General features: G+C 45.3%; 1 protein-coding gene across 1 annotated transcript; it reads right to left on the bottom strand.

Moving 5' to 3' along the window:
• Positions 1-23,989: 23,989 nt before the first annotated feature.
• LOC144783031 (calcium-binding and coiled-coil domain-containing protein 2-like) lies at positions 23,990-25,431 on the bottom strand. The gene has a single exon (XM_078662215.1). The coding sequence runs from the start codon at positions 25,398-25,400 to the stop codon at positions 24,459-24,461; it is 942 nt and encodes a 313-aa protein (XP_078518341.1). The 5' UTR covers positions 25,401-25,431; the 3' UTR covers positions 23,990-24,458.
• Positions 25,432-26,628: the final 1,197 nt, after the last annotated feature.

Below are 26,628 nucleotides of genomic sequence, written 5' to 3'. Positions count from 1 at the left end.
GCAATCGCCCTGATTGCCTACTGGGCGGAAAAGGCCTGCAATATGATGGCGGTGCCTTGTAGGCAATGCCATCCATATTACAATGGTGACAGTGTAATGCCTTTCCATGGCGGAGACTCCGCCATGGAAAGGCATGCAGTATTTTCTTTGGGGGCTTGTTGCGGGTCCGCAGGGGGCAGGTGGCTGCACTTGGTGCGTACCCTTGGTACCCCGCAACATTGGCATGCAAAAAGTGGCAGGCACTGCGCAGTGCCTGTCACGTTGTGCATGCCAATGCACAAAATGCCTATATTGCATTGCGGCGGGTGCTGCTTACAGCAGTGCCGACCACAATGTGCATCCTAATTGCCAGTGCGGGACCGCCACACCACTGGCGGCCGTTCCCAGCACCGCAAGGGTGGGGGCACTCTGTAGTCCACCTGCCATCCTTATAGACCCCTAGGTTTGGCTGTCCTAAAGTAGCTGGAGACCTTGTTGCGGTGTTCTTTTTTCTGTGGCATAGGGGCAGGTCTTACATCCCATCCTTCGCCTCTCTGCACCTGGCTTGAGTGTTTAAATGAGGGAGAGTGATGGCATCATGGAAGAGATGCACTCTGTGGTTCAGGGGTTCTCACTTGTCCCCCCTTCAAGTGTTCTTGGGGAGCTTGTCCGGATGTCTGTTGTTCCCCCCAGGTTTCCTAGGTGCTAATAGTGTGCAGGTCTTGACTCTGGGCCTCGTGCTGGCTCTTCTGATTCCCTTAATGGTGGGTAATGGTCTCCATCTTAAGTTCAGGTGTAGTCCCTGGCAACCCTTTTGGAGCTCTTCATTCCCCCAAACATGTGTATGGTCCCAGTGGAAACAGCCTGGGTACCTCCCTGGTCTTACTCTCGCCCAGCCTCAGTATTTGCCCTCTGCATGTCTCTCTGTTGGCTTGCGCAATGCAGAAGGGGGCTTCTCTCACTGCCTATGAGCCGCCGGTCTGGACGCTCACCGCTCCTTCATGAGCGCACTGCCCGGAAACTTTCCCCTTGTTCAGAGGTCTCGCCCCACAGCTCCAGCCCGCACTCCGGTGAGCACTCAGCCCCAGGGGATAGCGCAGGAGCCGTTAGTTGCCGTTGGGGAAGGCCGCCATTTCTCTGGCGCTTCATCTCATGTTAGACAAGGGTCCACTGTTGTCCCTGGATCGGACAACAACGTCGGGCCACCGACATCTGCAATCCATTATTCAGTGCTCCTGGCTTTTATAGGCAGCTTTCGCCAGGATCAGCCACCATGATGGCTCAGCGGCTCCGCTCCCCGCGTCCTGCAAAAGGCTGGGATTAGACCTCCTCCTTTCCTCAAAGGTGTCCCAGAGTGTCCTCTTCTTACTGTAAGCTCGATCCCGACATTCCGGTGTCATTTGTCCAGAACCGAGCAGGGCTGTTGACTTTCTCACGGGGCTCACCGCGGAGCCGAACAAAGTTACAACCTCGTGGCCATGATGGCTGGCCACGCCCCATCTTTTTTCTTGTATTAGACATCGGATCTGTGGCGGATCCGGAGATCTGCAGTCCCATAAAAAATAAAAAGGTCCTCTCGGGGCCCCATACACCCTGGAAGGACACCTTGTTTTTAAATAAATTGAAGTGATTTTTTTTGTAATATTGCTGTGATGTTGACAGTGAGTATTTATTACTAAAATTTCCAAGTTTAACTCCCTCCCTTCCTGTATTGCCCTCAGGTGCATAAGAGGATATTTACTGACTAACACCGAGAGAAGTCTGTGATTTAGACCCAAGGATCACTGGGGACATTGGCTAATACCTATAACGAAAAAATACACTGATCCTTAGTAATAACACTTCAGAAGCAAAGAACAAAATAGAGAATAACACTTATTGAAAGGAGTTCATGAAAAACTATTTCAGGACACATAGTGGAGCAGTGAATATTGATTGGTAGAAAATAAACGTGCTCAGTGCTCTCTTAGAGGTGATATGCTCGAGTGATGAATCGTGATCAACAAGCATATCAACAAACACAATAAACACAAGAACAGCTCCGCCCGTTACAGGTCATTCTCAACTATTACATAGGGTCAGTCCTTTTAATGTCAAGTCCAATCAGCCCAAAAATGGAAATGTGCCGGTAGCGCTGACTGTCAGCATGGAGTCTTCCAGGGACTAAATACACTTGCTGGCTGCTCTCTTTAGAGGTGAAACACTCAAGTGATAAACTGTGATCAACAAGTGTATCAACAAACACAAGAACAGCACAGCCCATTACAGCAAGTTTTCAGCAATCATATCGAGTCTGTGTGTTTAAAGTTGGATGTGTTTTGATCGCAATAAAAATGGCGGGATCATCATCGGGACTCAGGGGGATACACTGAACCCGAGAGAGAGCTGAAACAATAATAATAAAGAAAGAGTGAGCAGCGTGAGGCTATGAAAAAGAAGAGTGAGCCTGTACAAGGGGTAAACAATACTCATGAGAACGTACTTACATTATTAAAGGTAATGCAGTTGCTAAACAAGGTGGTCCCTAGTGACAAGCCTCAGTAACAGGGTGGCCGGGAATGGTCTTAATAAAAAGAAATGGAAAAGGGCACATCTTAAAACACTCGAAATGGGTAATACCTGTCCATGAAAGTAAAGGTATTTTCCTACTTAGGATTCAACATTGGTTTTAGGGCCAATAACTAAGCTCCATTTGAGCCTTTAGAGCACGCTGAGACAAATCACCTTTACTCTTAAGACTTTCTTTCTTATGACCATCACATTTGATAGGAGGTTGGTAGACTTAGGGCCCCATTAGGATGTCGGGCGGATCGCCACCGCCATGCGGGCGGTGGCGATCTGCCCGACATCCTCCCTGCCCATTTCCCTCCGCCATATTACTATGGCGGGGGGGACCGCGGCGGACAGAAAGACCGTCTGCCGCTTTTCCGCCCGGTCAAGGATTTGAACGGGCTGAAAAGGGTTTCATATGGTGGCGGTGTCTGTTAGACACCGCCATCCATATTAGGGTGTGAGTGGCGCAAAAGGCCGTCACGGAAAGGCATGCGGGAATGTCTTGTGGAGGCCCATTGCAGGCCCCCAGGGACTCCGGGGGGTGGGGGGTGCACATGAGGGGTACCTATGTTACCCCCCTGCACTTCACTGTACAACGTGGCAGGCACCGCACAGTGCCTGTCACGTTGTGCATTGAAGTGCACAATGTGCATTTTTAGCATTGCGGTGGACGGTGCTTTCAGCACCGCCCGCCGCAATGTTAAAAATGCGGGATGCGCCCGCCACTGTGGTGGGCGCATCCTAATAGCCCCCACAGGACCGCCGCCTTTATGGCGGGCGTTCCCGTTTTACGTCGGGATGGCGGGCGGAACCTCTCGCAGAAGCCAAAAGGCGTGTGATGGTTGTGGCTGTTCCACTCCAAGGCTGACCTGGTGTGTATGTTTCGCGTGAAATCTGATCCCATTTGTTGTCTGGAGGTGCATGTTGCAGCATCTCTATGTGACTGTCACCATATTTGTGCCTGTGATTTGGCCCCTTAGTTGCTTTATCCTATAAGTTCCCCTTCTGAATCCTTTTCCAGGACAGGGTGGTGCTGATTCTGGTGCCTTCTCTAATCCTGAAGATCAATTCCTTCTTTCACAAGCAACAATAAGTGATTTTTCCAAAATGTTGTCTTTCTCCGTCCTTGGATGAGGAATGTAGTTTAAACTTGCAAGATGTTAGGAGGGCTCTTCTCATCTATTTACAAAGGGTTCAGCCCTTTAGGCGGTTGAATCTTTGTTTGTTAACTTTGGCCCAACAAAGAAAGGGGAGAAGCCAGAAACTTAAACTTTGAGTAGGTGAATCAAGTCCCTTATTCCAAACGCCAATAAAGTGGAAGGTCAGGTTTCTCCATTGGGGTTGCAGGGAAGATTAACTCGTAGCTGTTGCAGAGTTGCGTAGGGCTTCAATATCTGAAATATGTCAAGTAAATGGTCTAATTCCTCCAACTTCACTAAACATTATAGACTTTTAGAGGTGCATAACATTAATGATGTCTTTGGATAAAAAAGTTATATCTTTTAATAAGGAATAGAGGAGAGTTGAATGTCTGTTTCAATATAATCCTGTTTCTGCTCAACATAAAACGTTGTTCATATTTGTTGGCTTTCTAAGTCTCATTTGTAATGAATTCAAGCTAGGGAGGGATGCAAGGGTAATGCTTCAATTACTTAACTGTAATAACATTACTCTGAATCCTATTCTCTCATTTCAATGTATACTTATTCCCGCCCTTCCAATGTGAAACAATTGACTAGCGTGTTGGTTGTGAGCTTTATTACTGATAGGAAAAATAGCAGGGGTAAGGGATTTCTTATGACTGGTTTCTGGGGAGAGGGAGAGGCTTCATTAGAAGCCTTTCAATTGGGCACTTGTCAAGTCTCTGAGTAATGCATCCAGCAATCACCCCACTCTTAAATGATACTAGGTGTATCAGGAACTCTGGGATTTGGGGGTAATTACCAGATTAGGAGGCTTCTATGAAATATATGGGGTTAGAGGAAATAAGTAGCTCTAACCATGAGTCCCATGGTTATTACTCTTCTGACCCTGCAATTTCATCGGGAACCTACACATGCTTTTAGAAAGTGAAGTCTCTGGGAGAAGATCACTGATCAACAGTTCAGCAAAGTTACTATGCATTGTAGAGCCAAAGGGATTAGTAACAAGAGTTGGCGAGCCATCGGAATTAAAAGAGGTAAAACAGGAGTGGTAAGCAAAAGGGCATACAAGTTAGCTTGTTCATTGCCAGTGCTTGAAATGTGTACCTAAGAATTGTTCAGACAACAAAAAAAACTACTGCACTTAATAGGCAGATTAAATATCTGTATAAAGGTAAATATTTGAAAGAGGAAACCGTGAGCTATAAAAACAACAAAACAAAGCATTTGATCTCCCTATAGAATCTTTGGCATCTCCTCTGCACACTGACACTTCAAAGGACTATGAGACGTATGCATTTTCTCTGAGCAATGAACTTTGACACTTTGAATCTGAGGTCACTCTTGGGTTCACTCCTACTGTGACATATACTCGAATAGCACCTACCTTATGACTAAACCACACTTGTTTACATCCTCTCTCACTGGCACACATCAGACCGACACGCACACACATCACCTCCCTCACTTTCAGGCAGAAAACGATGACAATTGTCGCAGACACAACAGGAACTCTCACAGGCACTCCCTCCTGGCACACTTGCACACACATGCACAAAAACACACAGAGATTTAATATTTTTCAAAACATATTGTTTTAAACTTCTCTGTTAGACCTGACAGCCTTAGGGTGGTCATTCCCCCAACTTTTTGCCTACCTCCTACAGATTTCTGACCTCGTTCTTAGGACTCTGTGCACTTTACCACTGCTAACCAATGCTAAAGTGCTTGTGCTCTCTCCAATAAACATTGTAATATTGGCTTATCCCCAAAAGGTATATTTAATTTACTTATAACTCCCTAGTAAAGTGCACTACATGTGCCCAGGGTCTGCAAATTAAATGCTACTAGTGGACCTGCAGCACTGATTACAGCACCTCCTTCAGTAATCCTTTAACCATGTTGTAGGCCTGCCATTGCATAGCCTGTGTGTGTAGTTTGAAACTGAAATGTCGATCTGGCAAGATAAACCTTTTGCCAGGTCTATACCTTCTCTTTTTATACATATATATCACCCCTAAGGTAAGAGGCACAATGTATTTAAAATGCAGGACACAGACTTTTAAATTTCACATGTCCTGGTTGGGAAAAACTCTCTAAGTTGTTTTTCACTTACTTATCTCTTCTATAGGATACCATTGGGATTACCTTATTACATTTTACAAGTGTAATTCACAATCTGGAAGAGATTAACTTCTCAAGGCTGGTGTATCTGGAATCACAATTTAGAATCACAATGTATGGAGAAGTCGGATTTTAAATTGCAAGTCTGAAAATGTCGCTAATAGAAAGTTTATATTTAAGAAACAATGATTTTCGTCGACAATGTAAGAATTCTTAATGGTATGAAAGCACAATGACAAAATAAAAACTGAAATACGGTGCTGCGGAAAAAGGAGAAGGCCCAGATCTGGCAATTGGCAGAGCATGGCAGTGTTTCAAATTGCAAATTGCAAATCACACAATGGAAGAACTCCAAATTGATAATGGTTGTTCTCCACTACAACCCACAAAAAGGATTGGTGCTACTTTATGATGGGAACATGCAAATAGGTGTCCTTCAGATTCATTGATGTGAACTATTCCCCTGAATATTATTAACGCAGATTATGGATTGCAGAGTCACCATTTGCAAGCGAAGAGACCTTCTGGAGGAATTGACCCATTTTAGATCCAGGACAGGTCTGTAAGCCTCTAAAACATTCTGAACAAGAAAAATAATTGTATAAACTCCTGTTCCTGAATCCATTTGGGCAACTTTTCCAATTGCCCTCTTTTTGAGCAAAAAATCCACTCCCTGTAAAAGGGCTAGCCTCTTGGAACCCACCACTGGAACAGGTGTATTCCTAGGTTTTGAGAGGAGGCTGTTGAAAGTCTATTGCATAATCTTTGCTGATTGTCTCCAACACCCAATCATCTGTCACATCCTGCTGCCAGTGGTGCAGAGAGTGATTGAATCTTATTCCCACTGGATTTGACAGTACCATAGTTGTCTGACCCTCTTTTTGGCTGAACATTTTGGCTGGTACTTCTGCCTTCAAAAAGCAGATGGATTAGATTCTCGTTGAGGGGATGATCTGATCCTTTTGTTCCAAAACGTACTACCATTGGAATTTCCTATATACGAATGAGTATGCTTTCAGTCCTTGGAAGTCTTAGAAGTCTATTATCCAATTGCTCTTCAAACAGCATCTTACCTTGGAATGAAATCCTAACCAGGGCATTTTTCCCCACAGCCTCTGTCCTCCATTCTCTCATACAGAGGTTGCATCTGGCTCCAATCAATGCTGCAGAGGACATTGCAGTAGCTCTGACCACCTCTGAAAAGATGTTGGCTAAAAGCCGTGCTTGTTGTTCCATACCTGACAAGAGCTCCAAACTCTCCTTACCCTCCTAAATAGCAACTGCCATATGAGTAACGTCTTTCATAACCAACTGTGCAGTACATGCTGCATATGTGCTTGCCTTTAATGCCAGATTCTCTGCAGCAAAAGCCTTCTTCAAGCCAAAATCAACTTTCCTATCCAATGGGTCAGAAGGGCACAGTCCTCCGGATTAATGGTATTTTTACCAATTAAAGTGTGCAACATCGCATCCACTTGAATAATATGGGAAGCATATTATCACCTTCTAACGTGCACAATTTTGGCAGGAATTGTGGAACTGTGATTTTGTTCACCTCTTCCCACTCCCCTATAAATCTATCTTTAATTGCTCAATGAAATGGCATCACCATGGTGCATAGTTTAACATATTGCAGAAAGTATTTCCTTTTTTTTCCAATAACAAGGGAGACAAGGGAGACAAGGGAGACAATCCCAGATTATCCCTCATGGCCAGGTGGTTCTGTTCCGCCTGTGTCTTTCACAGACACAGCCAGAAACCTGGGAGTTAAGTTTGACAAGTGCCTGTCCTTCTTACTCTAGATTAGTGAGGTGACTGGCATGTGCTTAAGTATTTTAAGGGCCCTGAAAACGTTTCTGTTTTTTCATTCTTCTCGGCCTGGAAAATAGGTATTCAGGCTCTGATAACATCTTGCCTGGATTATGCCAATGCCTTGTATCTTGGCCTTCCGGTTTTTGCCATCCACTGACTTCAAGTGCCGAGAGTGAGATTGCCAAAGATTGGCGGAGGCTCCTTTTCCTTTTGAGGGCCGTCTGCATGGAATTCTCTTCCAGTGCACCTGAGGTAGGAAGCTTCGGAACCTGCCTTTAGAAAGGAGTTCAAAACTTGACTTTTCACTTTTTAACTTGGCTTGCTGTTGGATTAGCGCTGGGACACAGATAGGAGCATCTGTGCGCTTTATAAATCTGTTTTCATCATCATCATCATCATCATCATCATCATAATGAGATAGGGTTTCTCACATTTTGTCTCTCCTAACATATTTTCATGACAATGTGGAATGTTTGTGTAAATCAGAAGATAATTCCTGTCCTTCCCCATTTATATAGTCTTGAAGCTCTTTTTGCCTTCATCACTGATGCCTAAATCATGGCCTGTATCTCAGTCTGAGAGGATGTAAGGCCTCAGCTGCAGTCCCCAATCTGTAGGGATACCTTTCATGATTGGAACCTTCCTTATTTGAGGAATAGATTCCAGGTTCCCTCTTAGCTGCTCTCTTCGAAACATTGTCGCATTTAACGAAGCCAGCCCACCAGTCCCTAAAATTAAGTGACCGGGTCTCCCCAGAAGAACACCAATTGGGAAGTATGGACACTTCCCCAAATCACAGCAGGAACATCAAGGTAATAATATACAATAAATATTGACCCATAGGACCTTACCGACTTTGTCCCACATCAGGACAGCTCTGATCTCCATGAAAGTCATAGTCAACGCCACACCAGCAGCGACCTTTGACTCAAAACAGCCATCCCAGCCACATCGACTGTCAGAGCATCCTCTACTAAGCCAAACGCCCATTGGCTGCAGCAAACACCATGGTTCAGCACGTCAATGGAGTCCACCAGGAGGCTCTTCCGACCGCAGAAGCCTTTAAAAACTGTAACTGCTACATTTTACTGCATCCGTCAACAAGGCTAAAATTATGTTATGTTAGCGGGTTTGTAAAGCGCCACAGCAGCCCCAGCAAATAGGTGTCCTGGCGATGGACACCAGTGAGGTGACCGAACTCCAAAAGGGCCCAGGGAGACCTACGGAGCAGGAAGGAGAAATGTTTTTATGGCTTTCCTGAACTCGAGGTAGTTATTAAGCCCCCAAATGTGGCCGGCAAGGAATTCCAAAGGATGGCCACTCCGTTCCCGAAGGACCGACCTCTGGCACAAACCCTCCTGACTCACCAGGTATTGTCCCATGGAGCTATGCTGGTGGGAGGGGACAAAGGGTAGAAGCAGGTCAGTCAGGATTTTCAGAGATGACAGTTTCAGGGTTTTGAATGCTATACAGAGAGCCTTAAACTCAATTTGCCTAGCCATAGGCAACCAGTGGAGACGGTGAATGCCGCTTGTCACTGAGCAGACTCTACGCAGACTGAGGAGAGATCTTGCGGCCGTATTCTGAACTCTCTGTAGCCTCTGTATTTCAGACTTGTTTGCTCCCAGATACAGTCAGCTGGCGTAGTCAAGTCTTGACATAATCAGGGCCTAGATGATGGTCTGCCTGGTAAGGGCATCAAAGAAGCCCAGTATGGGTTTGAGTCCTCGCAACAATCCGAAGCAGGTTCCCACCACCTTTTTAGTTGAGTCTGAAAGTTAAGCGAGGCATCCATCCAGACCCCTAGATTCTTCACTACTGGCTTGGGGGCAGGGGCAGTGCCTAGGCTCTTGGTCCACCAGAGCTCGTTCCATAGACCATGGACCTTTTCCACCAACAACACCTCTGACTTGTTGGCATTCAGTTGGAGACAGTCGGTGGTCATCCACTCAGAGACTGCCACGAGATCACCCTGAAATTTTAAGGCGTCCTGTTTGGAGTCGCTCGAGAGAGCCACCAACAACTGTGTGTCGTCGGCATAGGAGACCAAGGTCAGCCCTCTGCTCTTGTCTACTCCGGCCAGAGGTTGAACATAAGTATTGAAAAGCAGAGGGCTCAGGGAAGTGCCCTGTGGTACCCCTTGACTTATGGGAAGGATGCTAGAGGTAAAGGGGGGAGCTATCACCTGAAACATCCTGCCCGCAAGGAAATATGCCAACCACTTCAAGGCTGAGCCCATGACTCCCGCCTCCTCCAGGGGTCGTAGCAAAATGTCGTGAGACACTGTGCCGAACGCGGCACTGAGATCCAGAAGCATCAGTGCCGACATCTGCCCAGCCTCTAAAGCTTTCCAGAGATGTTCAGTCAAGGCCAAGAGCACTGACTGCTGTGGCCAGGGTAAAAAACATTTTGGGGATGGCGAGCCTGTTGTTAGAGTTTAGATGTACTGCGAGGAGAGAGTTAACCTAGGCCTCCGTGATCTTTGCAGCTCAAGGAAGCAGGGAGATTGGCCAGAAGTTTTCTGGCTTTTTTGTGTCTAAGGAAGGTTTTTTGAGCAGCGTTATCACCCTGGCCTGTTTCCAAGCTGTAAGCACAACTGCTGAGGTGAGGGACCCATTGATCACCTATTCCAAAGGATAGTGGGTAGAATTTTCCGAAATTGGTCGGATTTCAGTGGATCTACTGGAGAGCCCGACTTGACTTTAGAGCAAAGGTTGAGTAATAGATCCTGCCACAGTCTGCAAGGTATCCAAAGGTAGAGACAAAACACGGTTGTAGTAATGGAAGTGGGAGGGGCTGTTGTTATGTGGGTTTCTTGTGATTGGGGTCAGGAGGAGGCATAGAGGCATCATTTGTAATGATTTAAAGAGAAGAAGGGACGCAAAGGCAATTCACTCTCCTATTGAAGCATGGGCAGACAAGGCTTCTCTGTGCATCTGCAGCCTTCAATGTCTTGGGGCACGGTTGCAGAGCTGTGGACTCGGTCAGCACTCTGACTCTTTGTATTAACCTTCCTGCAGAGAATGAAAAGGTCCACAAACCAAAGGTATTATTGATGCTGCATGTGTCCTAAGAGCATCACCAAGGTCATATGTTCCCAGGCCAAGTATTGTCTCAGAGACACAGACTGCATAGCCCCTGCTGCATATTTATGTCTAATAATGTCTGACTGCTACATTGGTGAAGCACATGATCCCTCAGGAGGTGCAGTCTTTTTCTTAATGACAGCTTGCATGCATCACAAAGGCAGCCTCAGAGTGCCCTAACTATAGACTATCCACCAAGTGGCCACTATTTCTACTTTCCAGTGATGACCCTTTTGCCTAGCACATTGCCCATTGGAACACTCATTGGGGGAAGGAGGATCCTTCCATTTTTAAATGGCATGCATTGGTGCAAGTGAAAAAACTCCCTCTCTCTGCTGGGTCATTCGATAATAGAGGTGGTACAACAAAAAACCTTCCCAAATCCCTATGTGCGACAATACAAAAGGAAAAAAAAACACACATACCAACATGGTCCAATTCCCTTTTGCACCCATTTTTGCACTGTTGTCTTTATGTAATCAACAAATGTAATTTAAGGTGCCCGATGCCGACCCTCATCAGACCCCAGAAAAGTTATTGGTTGATATGGACAGCAGGACGGTGGCCATGGGAGTCGGAATACGCTAAGGAGTATGTAACAACTCACCTGCCGAATTAGCTAGCCCTAAAAATGAATGGCGCTGGAGCATCGGACCCTTACCCAGCTGTCGCCGGTGCTGAGAGATGCGGGGATAAGCCATGACGAGTAGGAGGGCTGCTGCGGTGTGCACGGTAGCTAGGGGCGAGGGCCCGGTTGGAGCTGCCGTAGGTGCAGATCTTGGTGGTTGCACATATTTTCAAATGATATCTTTGAAGGCTGAAGTGGAGAAGAGTTTCATGTGAACAGCAGTTGAACATGGATCATCCGATCCTGAAAGATGAGCAAACGCTGTTCAGAAGGGACAGGTAACGGCCTCCATTGCTCTCGCCGATTGAAAGGGAGTCGGGTTCAAATCCCCGAACCTGTAGTGGCAGTCAGAGTTCTTTTTTCTTTGGACGTCCTAGAATGGGTTTGCCTAGAGAGAGGGGCCCCAGCTTTGGAAAGTGTCACTGTTCTGGCGGCATCCGGTGAGCTCTCGCTGGTCCTTGAAAATCCGAGGGGAGATGGTGTAAATCTTAAACTGGCAGTACCCACATCTGCAGCAGGTCTCCAAGGTGAACAGCCTCTGGCATGGTGGAACAGTGTAGGTAAGGGAAGTCGGCAAGTAATATCCGTATCTATGGGATGAGGATTGGCTTTAAGGGCTAGGTCGGTCGGGCTGGGGTGCAAGCTGGGCCCTTCCTGTGGATCGCCCCAGCTGCGGGGGTCGCCTCTCCCCATAACCCCTGCCCGGGGGCGCGTGCGGTGTTCTGTCTCGGCCAGCACTTAGCAGCTGACTTAGAACTGGTGTGGAAGAGGGGAATATGACCATTTAATAAAAAAAAAGCATTGTGAAGGCCCGAGGCGGGTGTTGAAACAATGTGATTTCTGCCCAGTGCTCTGAATGTCAAAGTGAAGAAATTCAATGAAGCGCAGGTAAACATCGGGAGTAACTTTGACTTTCTTAACCTATTCTCAGTCATAGTGGCCTTTATCTCTAGTGGTCCCACTGTTTACTGCCTCTATAGCTAGCATTAGACTCTGCCTAGAGAAGTCTATAGAGACAGGCCAAACAATGTCCTATCATGGCGGCGAGCATGATAGTGAGAAATGGCGAATCAAACAAACACAATTCCAGATGGGGTAGTTCCTGGCAATTAAAAACCCAGTTAAGATGGCGAAAGGAGGTGCTGTCTTTTCCAGACATTATTAACCTCCTTACCGATATTGTCAATTCAGCACCCGCTTCATACAATGCAACTAGCAACAGCGATTAAGGTCACGATATAGCACCCTGTTCACCCTCCACAACAACAGACGAAGACACAAAAGTAGACCTCAGTAAAACAATCGAATTTGTGGCCTCCTCAGCCAAGAATGACACTGTTACATCCAACTTCCAAAATCTGCATGATGTTTACGAGGTCAACAAAGAACTGAATACCAAGAAAAGTGATTACACAAAGAAAGTCACATGTTGAAAATACCCAAATGACAGGTATAAATATGACCTGTGAGGAGACATATTGTGAACTTTTGAAGAACTAAGAAAACATGTTTTACAACAACCCTAAAGGCTTCTATCTGAAAACATATTGCTCAAAATGTGACAAGGAAGCCACAATATTGCATGCAATTATGCTAAATGCAAAGGAAGAACACAAAAAGGAGAGCTGGAATTTCTGTGCAGCTTCTGTGACCTCAGATTCAGAACAAAGATGTGAGGTTCACAACATGCTCGGCATGTGCATCCAAGAGCACATAATGAGGCTAGACTAGCAGCTCTAGCAAGCAGCAAACCATCCAAAATTATGGTCACAAGAAGAACTACTGCTATTAGCAGAATTACAAAAAGTTTACGAAAACAAAAGAAATATTACTGCACTGATGGATCCGCATTTTGACAATAACAACAGAAAACAAATTGCAGAAAAAAGAAGAGATAGAAGAGACAAGAGCAAAAAAACAACAAAGGATGTAGTGCAAGCATCCAGTACTACTGAAAATGACTCCTGCCATGAACCTGAAGTTTCAGTGGAAGCAGCAACGGAAAGGCACAGAGACTCTGTCAATCTGAAATGTGCGCCAAACTTTGATGAGCTGAATAATAGAATCTCAGAGGTCGAGAAGTACACTAAAAAGTAAAGCATCACAATGCTGCTAAGTCCTATACCAGCAAATTGAAATGAACCAAAGAGTGAACTCAATAATGAGCCAATGAACTCTGCTCATGATGCACATCAGAATGCCTCTGTGTAAAACAGGATATCAGAAATATAGGAAAAATTGAAGGCTCAATCGAACGTACAAGAAAAAGTATGCAAGAGCAAAGGGGAACTATAAGGAATACCTGGCAATGTTTAAAAAGGACAAAAAGAAAATTGCCAGGATAATCACTGATGGGGCAGAAGATGCCACTTGGGCAAATCAGTGCTGATGATATCTTCCAATACTATAAAGACATAATTGAAAAAGAAAATAAGAAAAATCTCAAATTCATCCCAATTGACAGGATACCGGTTGAATGGGAGATTGGAAGACTTTGTAAAGAAATTACACTGCTTGAAATAACTAATGCCTTTGATGAGTCAAACTTAAAGAAAGCAGTGGGGTCTGACAAGATTGGCCTGATTGACATGAACAATGTTCATAACTAGCAACCAGGACTGCTGCCCAGATTATTATCTTCTTGCATATCATTGAGAAGAGTCCCAGAAAGTATGAAAAAGAACCAGTCGATATTGATACCCAAATATTTACTGATTAGCGAACTTAAGAACATTTGTAACTGGTGACCAATTACAATCCGTAAAACATTCATTAAGTTATTAACAAAAATATTAACAAAAAGACACATCATTCATTAATCTGAATATGAGATAAAAAGACTTCACAAAGGTGTAAGGTTGTCTCGATAATCTGACTCTTCTGCAAAATATCATAAAAGGGCCCCAAAGAACAAAGACTCATTAGCAGTGGTGTTCATAAACATCTCCAAAGCCTTTGGCTCTGTCAGCCATGGCCACATTTTATAGTCTTGAAATGCACAGAGTTCCTTCATACATCAGAAACATAATAAAATACTTTTCTACTGACTCAAAACATTTTTCAAGGGAAAGAATAATGAAGCAACACCAGAAATAATAATGAAATCTGGAGTAAAGCAAGTTGACTCTTTATCCCCACTGTTGTTTAACATTGGCATGGATCCTTTGATATGTAATCTTCAGAAAGGCGGCAAAGACTTCACATTCACCTCTGATGGTCTCATTGATCAAAGTTCTAGCCTATGCCGATGACATTGCAGTACTCAGCCACACCTGGGAAGGAATGAGTACAACTCTGAGAATAATGTGAAAAAAACACATGGAATTTTTATATAAGTCACAAAAAGATAAAATCCTGGTTAACAACTGCAAACCATGGAAATTTGAAAAACAAAATATTGAAAACATTCATCCAGGAGAAAATGAGAGCTACTTCGGATTGAACTTTGATCCACACACCGGCCATAGAAGCAACAACAAAATTAATGACGTTCTTATTAATTGGGCTAAAAAACTTGACAATCTACCACTTAAGCCCAAACAGAAAATAGAAATATCGTGTCAATACTTGATCCCTAAATTGTCATTTAAATTGGAAATGACAGGAACATAAGCTAAAACTTTAAACACCCTGGATCAAACAATAGAGAAATATGTCAAACATTTCCTCCACCCACACATGCAATGGTCTCCTGTATTCAAAAAGATCATTTAGGGGCCTCAGTGTACCAAAGCTATGCACAACAATTGGTCTATACAAAGTCAATAGTATATTGTACCTTAGGGTAGCTCCAAATCTCTACATAGCTCATTCATTCATGTATGCGGGAGAAATACAAACATTGATAACATCATTAAAACACACACACTCAACATTTTTGACTGTAGATTCCTGAGTTGTGATTTGAAGTTGTAAACATTATATGATAGGAGGGAAGAGGAATTTGAGAAATGGGTAAATCTCCCTGTCCAATGTGATGGTATTAAATATGTAGCAAATAATCCAACATCAAATCTCTGGATCAGCAAGCATAACAAAATGAAAGATAATCAAAAATAGCTGCGCTGATGTTGAGAGCAACTGTTTTGTACACTAGAGAAACCATGACTAGGGGAAGAAATTGTACATTTGCTACAAATAGGAACTGCAAAGATGTTTGTAAAACAATTTCACATATTTCAGGTGCATGTCCCAAAACCAAGGACATAAGGATAACAAGCATTTGCAATGCAATAGGTCTCGCATTCATAATAGATTGTGCTATTGGCATTGTAAATATCGATGCCTTTTAATTATATATTTTAAAAATCTGCAAGCGGTGCGTAAACACGCCCTTTGTGCATATTTGTGCAGTCATTGCTTACAAAAAGCAACGCTGATCGTAACAACGCCTCTTGTACTGCCAGTCTTTCTTTTCATAAGCAGGGACTATAAGCGCGTGTTTATGCACCGCTTGCAGCTTTTCCGAACACATAAATAAAAGGCATTGTCATTACAATGCCAATAGCTCAAATTCTTGCAAATGCAAGACCTTTTGTATTGCAACGGCTTGTTTGGAACCCAGAAAGTGCTGGTCACTGTTTTCCAACAAAACATTGATTTTTAAATGACTACAGAGTTATAGCTCAGCATCACAGGGAAGCAGTTACAGCACTACCCCACCATGTAAATACACATGCACACGTAATGCTTGTTTAGATTTAAAGAAAGCTCTGGAGAGTTAACGTTGCACCTGCTTCCATGTGTATGTAACATAGCTCCCAAAGTTTCAGATTGCTACGTGTGACATTTTTATAATTTCAGTGTAATTATGAGGAACATTCAACAACTATAAGTGACCCTTTCCTGTTTCTGCAAGCAAATACATGGCTGCACATACAATTTTTCAAAATGTTTCCAATGCTCCATTGCAAAGGCCTAATGAAATGTTTGAGATAGAACCATAGCAACAGAAGAAGAAAATGTAGTATTAGCAGGCATTCTATTTCAATCTGTTTTAGTAGAATACAATATGCCTGGGACAGTGTTAAAATGTGCCCAAAAATGTAAAGGTAAAGAAATTATAATTGAGCACGTCTTACACATCCATGCTATTACATTTGTGTTAACCTAATAAATTTAAGCCCATGCTGCTGATATCAAATAAGCACAGTGCACAGCGTGACTAACCTGCCTGCTCCCATTTCACAAGTGCCTTGGGGTCTCCAGCTGAGTGCTTCGGCCAAGCTTTGTTTACACATCCTCAGCTGCCACATTTCTTCGGGATGGAGAGTCTGAGGCAAGTCTCCTCTCCTAAGGACGTCTCGCTCTGGTTGGCAGCAGTTTCAAAGGTTTGGAAACCCTCTGCATGTTGTTTTCTGGCAGTATTTTGAAAAATTAAAAAACATGCTGCCTGGTATCAGTCATGCGCCCTGAAAACCCTTTTAGTGGCTGGAAGCATACAGAGAGTGCCGAACCAATGAGGCGCAGCGTGGACAACAGGATACCAGCCACACACGCTCTCTGCCTGATGTGGGTGCTGAAACACGAAAAATAATGTTTTAATTGATTTGCCAATTATCCAACACATTTTATCCAGCCAGTTACACACTGGCTGTCTCCTACGGCATATGAGCTCATTTATCGCCATGATCCCTCCGATGCACTCCACAGCATTTCCACTCATAAGACTGAATGGCGGTGCGGCAGGTCAGGCTGGCCCTTTTAAGCCAGTGAATGGCCCCTGCACTGTACTTGGACAATACTCCAACTCCATTGCACACACACATGTCTGTGAGTGCTAGGGTGTCAGAATCAAAGGAAGTGCCATAGGTTTCTGCTCTTCCTGCTAACTGGTGCCACAAAAACATCCTGCTCGGCACCCGGAGTGCCTCCTGCAGAGAAGCACACACAGGCAGCTTTGCCGTCGCGCAACCTTGTCTTATCGGGTGCGGGCACAGAGGAGAAGAGTAATACTACTGCTGCCTGCCAAACACGAGATGCAAGTGAAGCGGACCCGCTTCTCGGTGTTGTCAGTTTCACGCTGAATGCACATGGCACAGAGAGTCCAACCTGACATCCTCACAATGCCGATACCATAAACAAAGTATCAGGCTCTGACAGTCTGCCACAGCGATCTCTACCGCAGCACAGGCTCTAGCCTCTGCCCGACACTGTGCTGCCCCCAGCCCTCCCTGCCTGCCCTGACACTGATGGTGTCTCACAAGGAGTCTCTGACTGCGCTGGTGCAGTTTTCCGCGGCGCAATGGTTGTAACTTTATTGTTTTATTTCACATAGACTTGGCGCGCAGCCAGTCAAGGTGCTGGAAATGCATAATCAGTGAAAGTTAAAAATAATGGTGCTTCCGAAACAGGAGTCTGACCGGCTCGATTTAGCACAGAGATCCCACAGCCTTAAGCTGCAATGAGATACATGGCGTCTGTATGCAGCGACGGGTGCCATGCAAAGTAGCTCCAGCCGAAGTTGTGGTGCGCTTGGGCAGGCTCAGTGCAGCTGAGGAACCCCGCGGCGTCACACCAAACCAAAAAAATACAAGCATGGAACGCTAAACAAACTGGTGAAGGAGCCAGAGCTGAGGCTCAGCACCGCCATGCATGCTGTGCAGACCATAATACTGGTCATGTGGCAATGCAGGAACCAAGCAGGTTGCGAGGTTTTATTCACCACTAATGTGAAAAAATGCTAATGAAATTAAACAAGCATTACGGGCATTGTATTAATTGAAATAGCCAGGTATGACAAAACTCACCGCCGCAGCCGAGCTCGAACAGGAAGCCAGGCAACCTGTGTTGGGACGGGGCGGGCCACAAAAAAGGCAGGAAACAGACGGGAGCCTACCCCGTGCTCCTGTGAAGCCAGCCGGAAGTGGGCGTGTGAGATAGCGGGGTTCCCGTGCTCGTGGAGAGCCCCGCCTGCTGCTGAGCCTGACCCGCTGCCGAGGGAGAGAGGAACACAAGGAGAGAGCCCAGTGAGTGGGCGGGGTGGGAGAGGGGATGTGTGCCTGCGTGTGTGTGCCTGCGTGTGTGTGTTCCTGCGTGTGTGTGTTCCTGCGTGTGTGTGTTCCTGCGTGTGTGTTCCTGCGTGTGTGTGCCTGCATGTGTGCGCACATGTGTGTGTTCCTGCGTGTTTGAGCATGTGTGTGTGTAAGCGTGCGCACGTGTGTGTGCGTGTGTGTGTGTAAGCACTGTGTGTGTGAGTGCGTGTGTGAGCACGAGTGCCCAGGAGAGTCAGCCCGCCAGCAGAAGCGCGTCCTGGAGATGAAATCTCTGAGGAAATACGCGTAACCACCCCCTCTCAGCCATTCCCAGGAAACCCACGACAATAGGTCTTTCGCTGGAGCAGCTCTATGCGCTTCTAACACCAGCGAGACCTAAAAAGCACCAATCACATTAGTTCACAACAGCTGAACGGAAGCGCACAGGAGAGTGTGCACACGGCCAGCAGAAGCGGCAGTGAGGCGGATTTTTACATAACTTGTTGATTTTAAATAATTCCATAACATGAGAGCCCACCGTGGTTAAAAGAAAATTACCAATCACATTAGTTCACAACAGCTGAACGGAAGCGCACAGGAGAGTGTGCACAGGGCCAGCAGAAGCGGCAGTGAGGCGGCTTTTTACATAATTTGTTGATATTAATTAATTCCATAACATGAGAGCTATCGTAGAAATGATATATTGTAAGCCGTTCTTTTAACCGTAATGGTGTCAGCGACAAGAAGGGTTACGAAGTTTGAGACGTAGTAATGCTTTGGAATTTATAAGCAACCATAGTCCCAGTGAGGCGGCTTTTAACGTACCTTTGCGACTTTTAAAACCATGGTTAAATAAAAATCACCAAGCACATTAGTTAACAACATCTGAACTGAAGCGCACATGAGAGTATGCACACGGCCAGCAGAAATGCGTGCCCCTTGCCTAAAATAATTAGAGACGCGGAAGTCATTAGGCGCGATCACAACAACAGATCTGCAGCGCCCTGGAGAGTCAAGCGCGTGCAACTTGCCTAAAAAAAATGCGAGGCACGGAAGTCATTAGGCGCGATCACAACAACAGATCTGCAGGGCAGATCTGCAGCACCCTGGAGAGTCAAGCGCTTGCCACTTGCCTGCAAAAAAAAAAAAGCGCGTGCAACTTGCCTAAAAAACAAACGAGACACGGAAGTCATTAGGCGTGATCGCAAAAACAGATCTACAGCGCCCTGGAGAGTCTGCACACGTGATGCAAGCCCGACTGTAGAAGCGCGTCCTCTAGATGAAATCGCCGAGGTGAAGCGCGTAACCACCCCCTGTGCCCCATTCCCGGCAAACCCACAACAATAGGTCTTTCGCAGGAGCAGCGCTTCGTGCTGCTCACACCAGCGAGACCTAAAAAGGCATAACAAAGTTTTAGAATTACTCATTGATAAATCAAAAAGGTGTAGGTGGATGACATATAGGGAACCTCATGTAACAAGTAAGCATGGGCGGATTTTGCGGATCCACGATTCACGGATTTGCGTATTCACGGATCGTGGATCCGCAAAATCCGCGGATTTTGCAGATCGGTGGATTTGGGGCGGGGCTTCCATGCCAGGACCATCGTGCCAGAATGAACCCTGCCCTTCATATTTATTCAAGAAGACGCCACCGTTTTGTGCCATACCTCTACTCAACTGGAGTACTTTCTACTGGATAATCAGTAAGTGCTACCTCGTTGGGTAAATGTATAGTGCTTTTACTACACTACAGCTACCTAAAGTGCCAGAGAGTTGTCTACAGCGACCAGGTGTGTGTTACTATGCAATCGCGCCGAAGGGCGCAGGGGTCCCTTGAGTGAGCTATCATAGTGGGTAAATGGCGGGAAGACGGTGCACACCAGGAGTGTGTCGGCAGGGCCAAATGGACGGGGCTTCCATGCGAGTGCACATGCCTCTTGTGTGTATAAAAGGTCAGAGACCGATCAGAGCAGCAGATGAAGATACAGAAGCTCCTGGCCACAGGAACAGCACGAGGATTGCGCTCGTGAAAGTCAAGGATGCAAAGGCCTCTGTCCAGCATCACAGCTGATTTTCGATGGTATATTTGGGAAGAAGGCACATCTGCCCAGCCTTGACAACGCTCACGATTGTTTTTTGGGCCGATGAATGAGTCACTGAATTTAAGCTTCAACTAGGGCACATGCTTAATTGCTATCTGTAAGTGCTTCCGGTTGAGGTTTAATTTTTGTGCCAGGACCGTCGTGCCAGAATGAACCCTGCCCTTCAAATTTATTCAAGAAGACGCCACCGTTTTGAGCCTGTTGTAACTATTTTACGATGGCGCCGGCAAGCTGCCAGCGCCATCCTAAAATAGTTACTAAATTAGCTTCAACAGGAAGCTCTAATAGATAAAATAAAGCAGGCGCTCGAGCACCTGCTTGATTTTATCTATTAGAGCTTCCTGTTGAAGCTAATTTAGTAACTATTTTAGGATGGCGCTGGCAGCTTGCCAGCGCCATCGTAAATCAGTTACAACAGGCCTGCAAGGCTTGAACTTTTGCCCCCGGAATCCGCCGCTCGCGGATTTGCGAATTCTCGGTAAATTCGCGGGAGTTTGCGGATCGCGAATTTACCGAAAATTCGCAAAATCCGCGAGCGTAACGGATTTTGCGCTCATACTTAGTAACAATTAACAAGTAAAACTTTTATTTGATCCAGACCTCAACTGAGTTCAACAAATACAAAATTAAAATAATTTCAAATACTTATAAAAAGGCTTAGCTAAAACACTTTTGCTTTTTTAAGCTCACTACCAGATGGCACAGTGGTGATATTCAGCCACCTCATGTTAAAAACAGTCAAGGTGAACTACGAAAACCAGATGTAGTGTTTACCAGAGATGTTATTGCTCTAGTGATTGATGTTTCAATTCGATATGAAAACTCACTGAATTCCTTGAATTAGTGTTTGAGAGTAAAATTAAATACTATAAGGATCTATCACAGCAAATCAAAGAGCTTTACAACTGTAACACTCTAAAATGTCATGGATTTATTGTTGGATGTCAGGGTATTTGGCCTCAATGTAATGATATTGCTCTGGCTGTCTAGGTTTGGAAATGTCGTTCCCATTCAAGAAGAATATTTGCCTGGCTACTTTAATGGACACTCTTAAAATGTGCCAAGTGTTCATAGAGAATTAAATGTCAAGCTAAACACTGAGATGTACACTTTCTTGCAGCACACATGTCATTCTTATAAAACATGTTGCTTTTAAATGTTGATTCATTAATATTTCAATGTGATTAAAACAGTTACATAATAGTTTATAGTTGACATGAGAATTAGTGTACATGTGGATTTTATAGATGTGAATTTTCTAGAATTATTATAGATGTGTATTTTCTAGATACATGTTCATTTTATAGATGTGTATTGTTATAGATGTGTGCTTATAACAGTTTAGATTTAGATCAGTACATCATGATTATTGAAATGGCTTGAATGATGAATAGGTCCCAAATAAATGCATACACATAATCACTACATATCACACATTGATTAGTGATGTCCTGCTAACCACACATTGGGGCATATTAGCAAGGGTAATATCGCCGCTTTAGTGGCACTTTTTGCAGCTACAGCGGCTATATTTTTATCGCCTTATCAGCAAGGTGTTGCTAACAGCTGTTAGCGACAGCTTTCTGGCAAAAGCGACCGTTTTGGGGTCCGCTTTGCATGTCAGAGATATTTATCGCTAATGACATGCAAAGTAGGCATACCCAACTAAAAGACCATGGAAACAGCTGCTAACAGACCTAACGCCTATTAGCATTGAGGCCCCGGCTCCGGTTAGCGATGTAAAAAGTTGCCCTAACCGGGGTTATCGCAGGAATTTTTACACCTGCTAAAATCCTGACTTAGTCATTATTCTCAATGGGAGGTGGATTCTAAGGCTGAATACCCCCCTGCCTATTCGCCAGGTTTATGTTAGCGATAAAAGTTTTATCGCTGTTTTAATTGTGTTTTCGATGGATTTCGCCACTATAGCTGTATCTTTTATCGCATTGGAGAAAAACGTTGGTAAGATCGCGCTATCTGTGTGATAAGATCCAGCGATAGACAGCGATAAAAATATATGCGCTAAGCGCAATTTGGGATATTTATCGCACGCCCTTGCTAATATGCTCCTTTAATTTCTCAGGACTGTTCATAGGCAATTTTATATTGTTGGACCAGAACTTGAGGGTGTACTATCGCTAGCCTATACGTGATCCCAGTTCCAGTGAAGATAGCTTTAAGTGTGGCTGTACTCCGGAATGAATGAATGTTGTATTGTTGGAAGCAAGACCGATTTGACGTTGATGGGCAGCTATAATAACCTAGAATGGTGGGACCGAAATAGCCAAATGCCCTGTCATCTAATTAGTGATGCACATATATGGATGAACGAGATTCCAACTGTCCCTAAGTACTATCTGGTGAAACCACAGACAAGGGAATGGGCTTGGCAGAATCAGTGGGGAATGAAGGCCATATTGAGCATGTCTAGTCTAGCACTCAAAAGAGACATGAGAGGCGTAGGATAAGTGGGGGTCCTCAGGCCGCCTGTGAAACACCAGTATTCTTATAATTTTTTCACTTACCCTGTGAGGTGGGGGTGAGCCCTGTGGGGCTCTCGCTTCTGGCTCCAAGCGCTAGGCACCCACCGGGCGTGACCTGCTCCAGGACAGTGGCAGGTGGGGAGTTCGACTGGGGCGGTACACCTGTCATACGATAACACAGGTGTCCTAAGGCGAGCTCAGGGAGGACAGAAAATTCCAGCAGAGCAGAAGTCCAAAAGCTTGCGTGATCTTGATTTTCAGTATGAATACAGACCATTAAATCAGGGCCTCATGATCCTTCTGACTTTTTGAGTTTCAAGCAGAAGGTGTCAGAAAAGTTACATATATCAAAAAGAGAGGGGGGGACCAAGGAGCTTATAAGGTCCAGTGTCCGTGCTCCGAAAATCAATGTTTAAACAACAAGGAGGTCAAAGTTCCTATGCCAGGGAGCAAAAAGTCACCCATGCATCGTGGTGCAAAAAGTCACCCATACTTAAAAAATTGGAAGAAAAAGAAAGAAAAAAGAGAAAGGGGGATTCCTAGGTATAAAAGACCCAAAATTATGGCAGGGAAAGACATTGTGTTTCCTCTGTTGCCCTCACACACCCCGAAGAGTGTCATGCTTCATCATCGGGCGTTTGCTCCTCGTAGGGCCGGCGCAGCAATTCCCTACGGGTCCCCCGAAGGGTCACTTTATCGGAGATCTTTTAGAGGAATGCCGGATGATGCATGCGGGTGTGCGGGTAATGAGTCAAGAGGAGGGTAAAGAAAAATCGTGCCAGTGTGATAGATTGAAATTAAAACAAGGGTAAACATGCAGTGATATGTTTAAAAGTATACCCTTGGCAGTCAATACTGCTAAAAATTATTGACCCAAGAGGCCTATTATGCCTAGGTGTCAATTGTCAAGGTCAACATGTTTCGCGCTTCCGTTGTCCATAGGTCGTTAGCGCTTCGTCAGGACCATAAAGAGTATGTAAAGTGCACGTGATTTAGTGAGTATAAAAATTACCCTCTTATCTCAATCAGGGTGGAGTAGAACCTGTGTACCCTTATCATGGTCACAGCTAATAGGTGGAAGCCACTCCTGAATGAAGCTTGGGTAAGGATTTCCAAATACGAGTTCTGCATTCATTGATGGATTTACACGATATTCCTCTTGACCGGTCAGTGAAGGCGACTGGGTTAAACTGGACAGGCGTCCTTGCTTCAGTCTTTGGTTTTCCTGTGCAACGTTGTCCCGCTCCATTTCCCGAATGTTCAGTAGTTCGTGCAAGCCCTGCACTTTTCTGGATAAATCACTGACCTCTTGCGTTTTTTTTGCCAGCTGTTGCTGTGCTGCTGCTTCCTTCTTTTTTTCCGTCCCCATGCTCTGGTGTGCCTGCTGTAGCTGTTCCTCGAATTGCTGATTGTGCTCCTTCTGCATGGCTACAGTGTGCTGCAGCTGCTCTTTCTCCTGCACCAAGGACTGCATATACCTGGTTTTGGCTTCAGAATCATCACGTATCTTTTCAATCTCTTTCTCCATATCTGCCTTCTGAGTCCGAAGAATATCTATCCGATCCAGTGTCAGTCATAGATTGTTTTCCATTTTGTCCTTTTCAGCCTTCATCTTCTGGTTTTGCTCTCTCAGTTGGTTGCGCTCCAGCTCACAAGATCTGTATTTCTCGCTCAGAGTCCCTTCTTCTTCCTTATGGATTTTAATTTTCTGCTCCAGTCTCTGCTCCCGGTTATCCAAAGACTCCATCTGTTTCAGTAAATCCTGCTTCTCATCGGCTATCTTTCCAATTTCTTCTTTAGCAGCTACAAGGTCGGCATGGGCAGCTTCCAGCTGAGACGAGGGGACCAGGTCTGCGACCTGGCTGTGCAGATCCATGTACTCGCTCTGCAGACCATTGTTCTGGCTCTGCAGATCTGCATTCTGGCTCTGCAGGCTGTCGATCTGGCTTTGTAGATCCTCATTCTGGCTCTGAAGGTCCACCTTCTCCTTTCCCAGAATCTTTAGGGTGTCCTGTGTAGTCTTAAGGAGAGCCTGGACCTCTGTTTTTTCCTTGGATAGCAACGCAGCGGTTTCCCCCAGCTGCTCATTTTCTGCTAACAGTCTCTCATTCTGCTCTTGGAGATCTTCCAGGACCTCCGGGGATGGGACAATGACCATATCATTTTCTGCCTCAACATAGAACCGGAAAGGGTTGCTGGCCCCACGGACTGCTCCATCCTGGTCCACATAAACAAACTGATAATATTCTTCCTCATCTTTCGGTAGGTAGTACGCTTTAAATAGCACCTCTTGTTGGGATGTGCTACTGGATGCAGGAGCCCACACAAAGGTGAAATAATCCCGTGGTGTGGTCCACCCGACCTTGAAGATCCCGATCCAGTCCTTAGGCCGCCCGACGATGTGAGGGCTCAGGCTGAATTGGCAAATCTGGTCAACGCCTGGGATGTAGGACTTCTGCACCTCATTGAAAAGGACGTGCGAATAACTGTGATTTTCTACAAAGACGACCGACATTGGAGGCTCCTCTTCTTCTGCTATGTTGGCCATTTCTGCACTGTCTTTAACAAGCAGAAAAGAAAAGTTACCACAGAAATAACTGGCTTGTGGCATCCAAGTCTACATAGCGACATCGCTTTTTGATCCTTCGATGTTGGCTCTTCCTATCACTGTGAAGCAGAATTCAATTTTTGGATTGTTCACCCACTAATAGGGAATGTGAAATGGGTTTAGATTGTTGTGAGACAGGTTAGTTTTACCCTACTGATGATTGTTGTTGCAAAAGTAATCCTGCTCAGTAAGAGAGGCACCGCAGGTTTAGACATTTGTGGGCAGATTTACAAGGACTGGCGCATCCCTGGATATCAGCAGGGATGCGCCAGGTAAGATGCATCACGCAAGTTTACCCTTGCGCCACCACAGATGCGCCACATTTACAATGCGGTGCATCGTGGCACAAGGATAAACAGATGTGTGACCCATCTGATGGCGTAAGGGCGGTGCATTGCTGGAGTCGTGTCGCAAGCGTAACGCAGCTCCAGCAATGCTCAGGGCCTGCCCATACCTAACATGCTGCATGACGCCTTACGCCTGCTTCAAGCAGGCGCAGGGTTTTGACGCAGCGCCATCGGAAAAGTGACTCAGTGAAATCTTGTAGATTTCACTGCCTCACTTTTCCAAGGATCTTTCCAACGGAACGCCCACCCTGCATACATTAAACATGACGCAGGTTTAATGTGGCCTAGGGCTTTACAACGTGATGCATCTCCCTAGATGCGTCACATTGTAAATGAGGCGCAACATGGCGCTTGGTTTACTCCGCCGCTGCGTCACAAAAGTGATGCAACGGTGGCATAAAAGTGATGCAAGGGGCTTGTAAATCTGCCCCTTGGTGTATGTGCTTGGCTGGGGAGCAAATGGGGTGAAGCTACCATCTGTGGGATTATGACTGATTGCCGCTAAGATAGAATCCCCCCAAAACCATAATGATACCATAGTGCTGTGGAGCCTCGGTTAGCCTGGGATAGCCGGCCTCTTGGTGCCGGTGCATAGAGCTGCTAGCTTGGGGTCCGGAGCGCGGATGGAAGGTGTCCGTCTCCTTCGCCCTTAGTCTACCCCATGTTCGTGGGGCACCCTGTGCTAAATCATTCATAGATGACCTGATTCTGGGTCAGGGTTTCGTAAGTAGCATAGCAGCTACCTCCCTGCGATCTATTGAAAGTCATTCTCTGATCCAAGCTTTAGT

This window comes from Lissotriton helveticus, chromosome 9, assembly GCF_964261635.1.
Source record: "Lissotriton helveticus chromosome 9, aLisHel1.1, whole genome shotgun sequence".
Taxonomy (NCBI): domain Eukaryota; kingdom Metazoa; phylum Chordata; class Amphibia; order Caudata; family Salamandridae; genus Lissotriton; species Lissotriton helveticus.
This window is presented reverse-complemented; position numbering and strand designations above follow the sequence as displayed.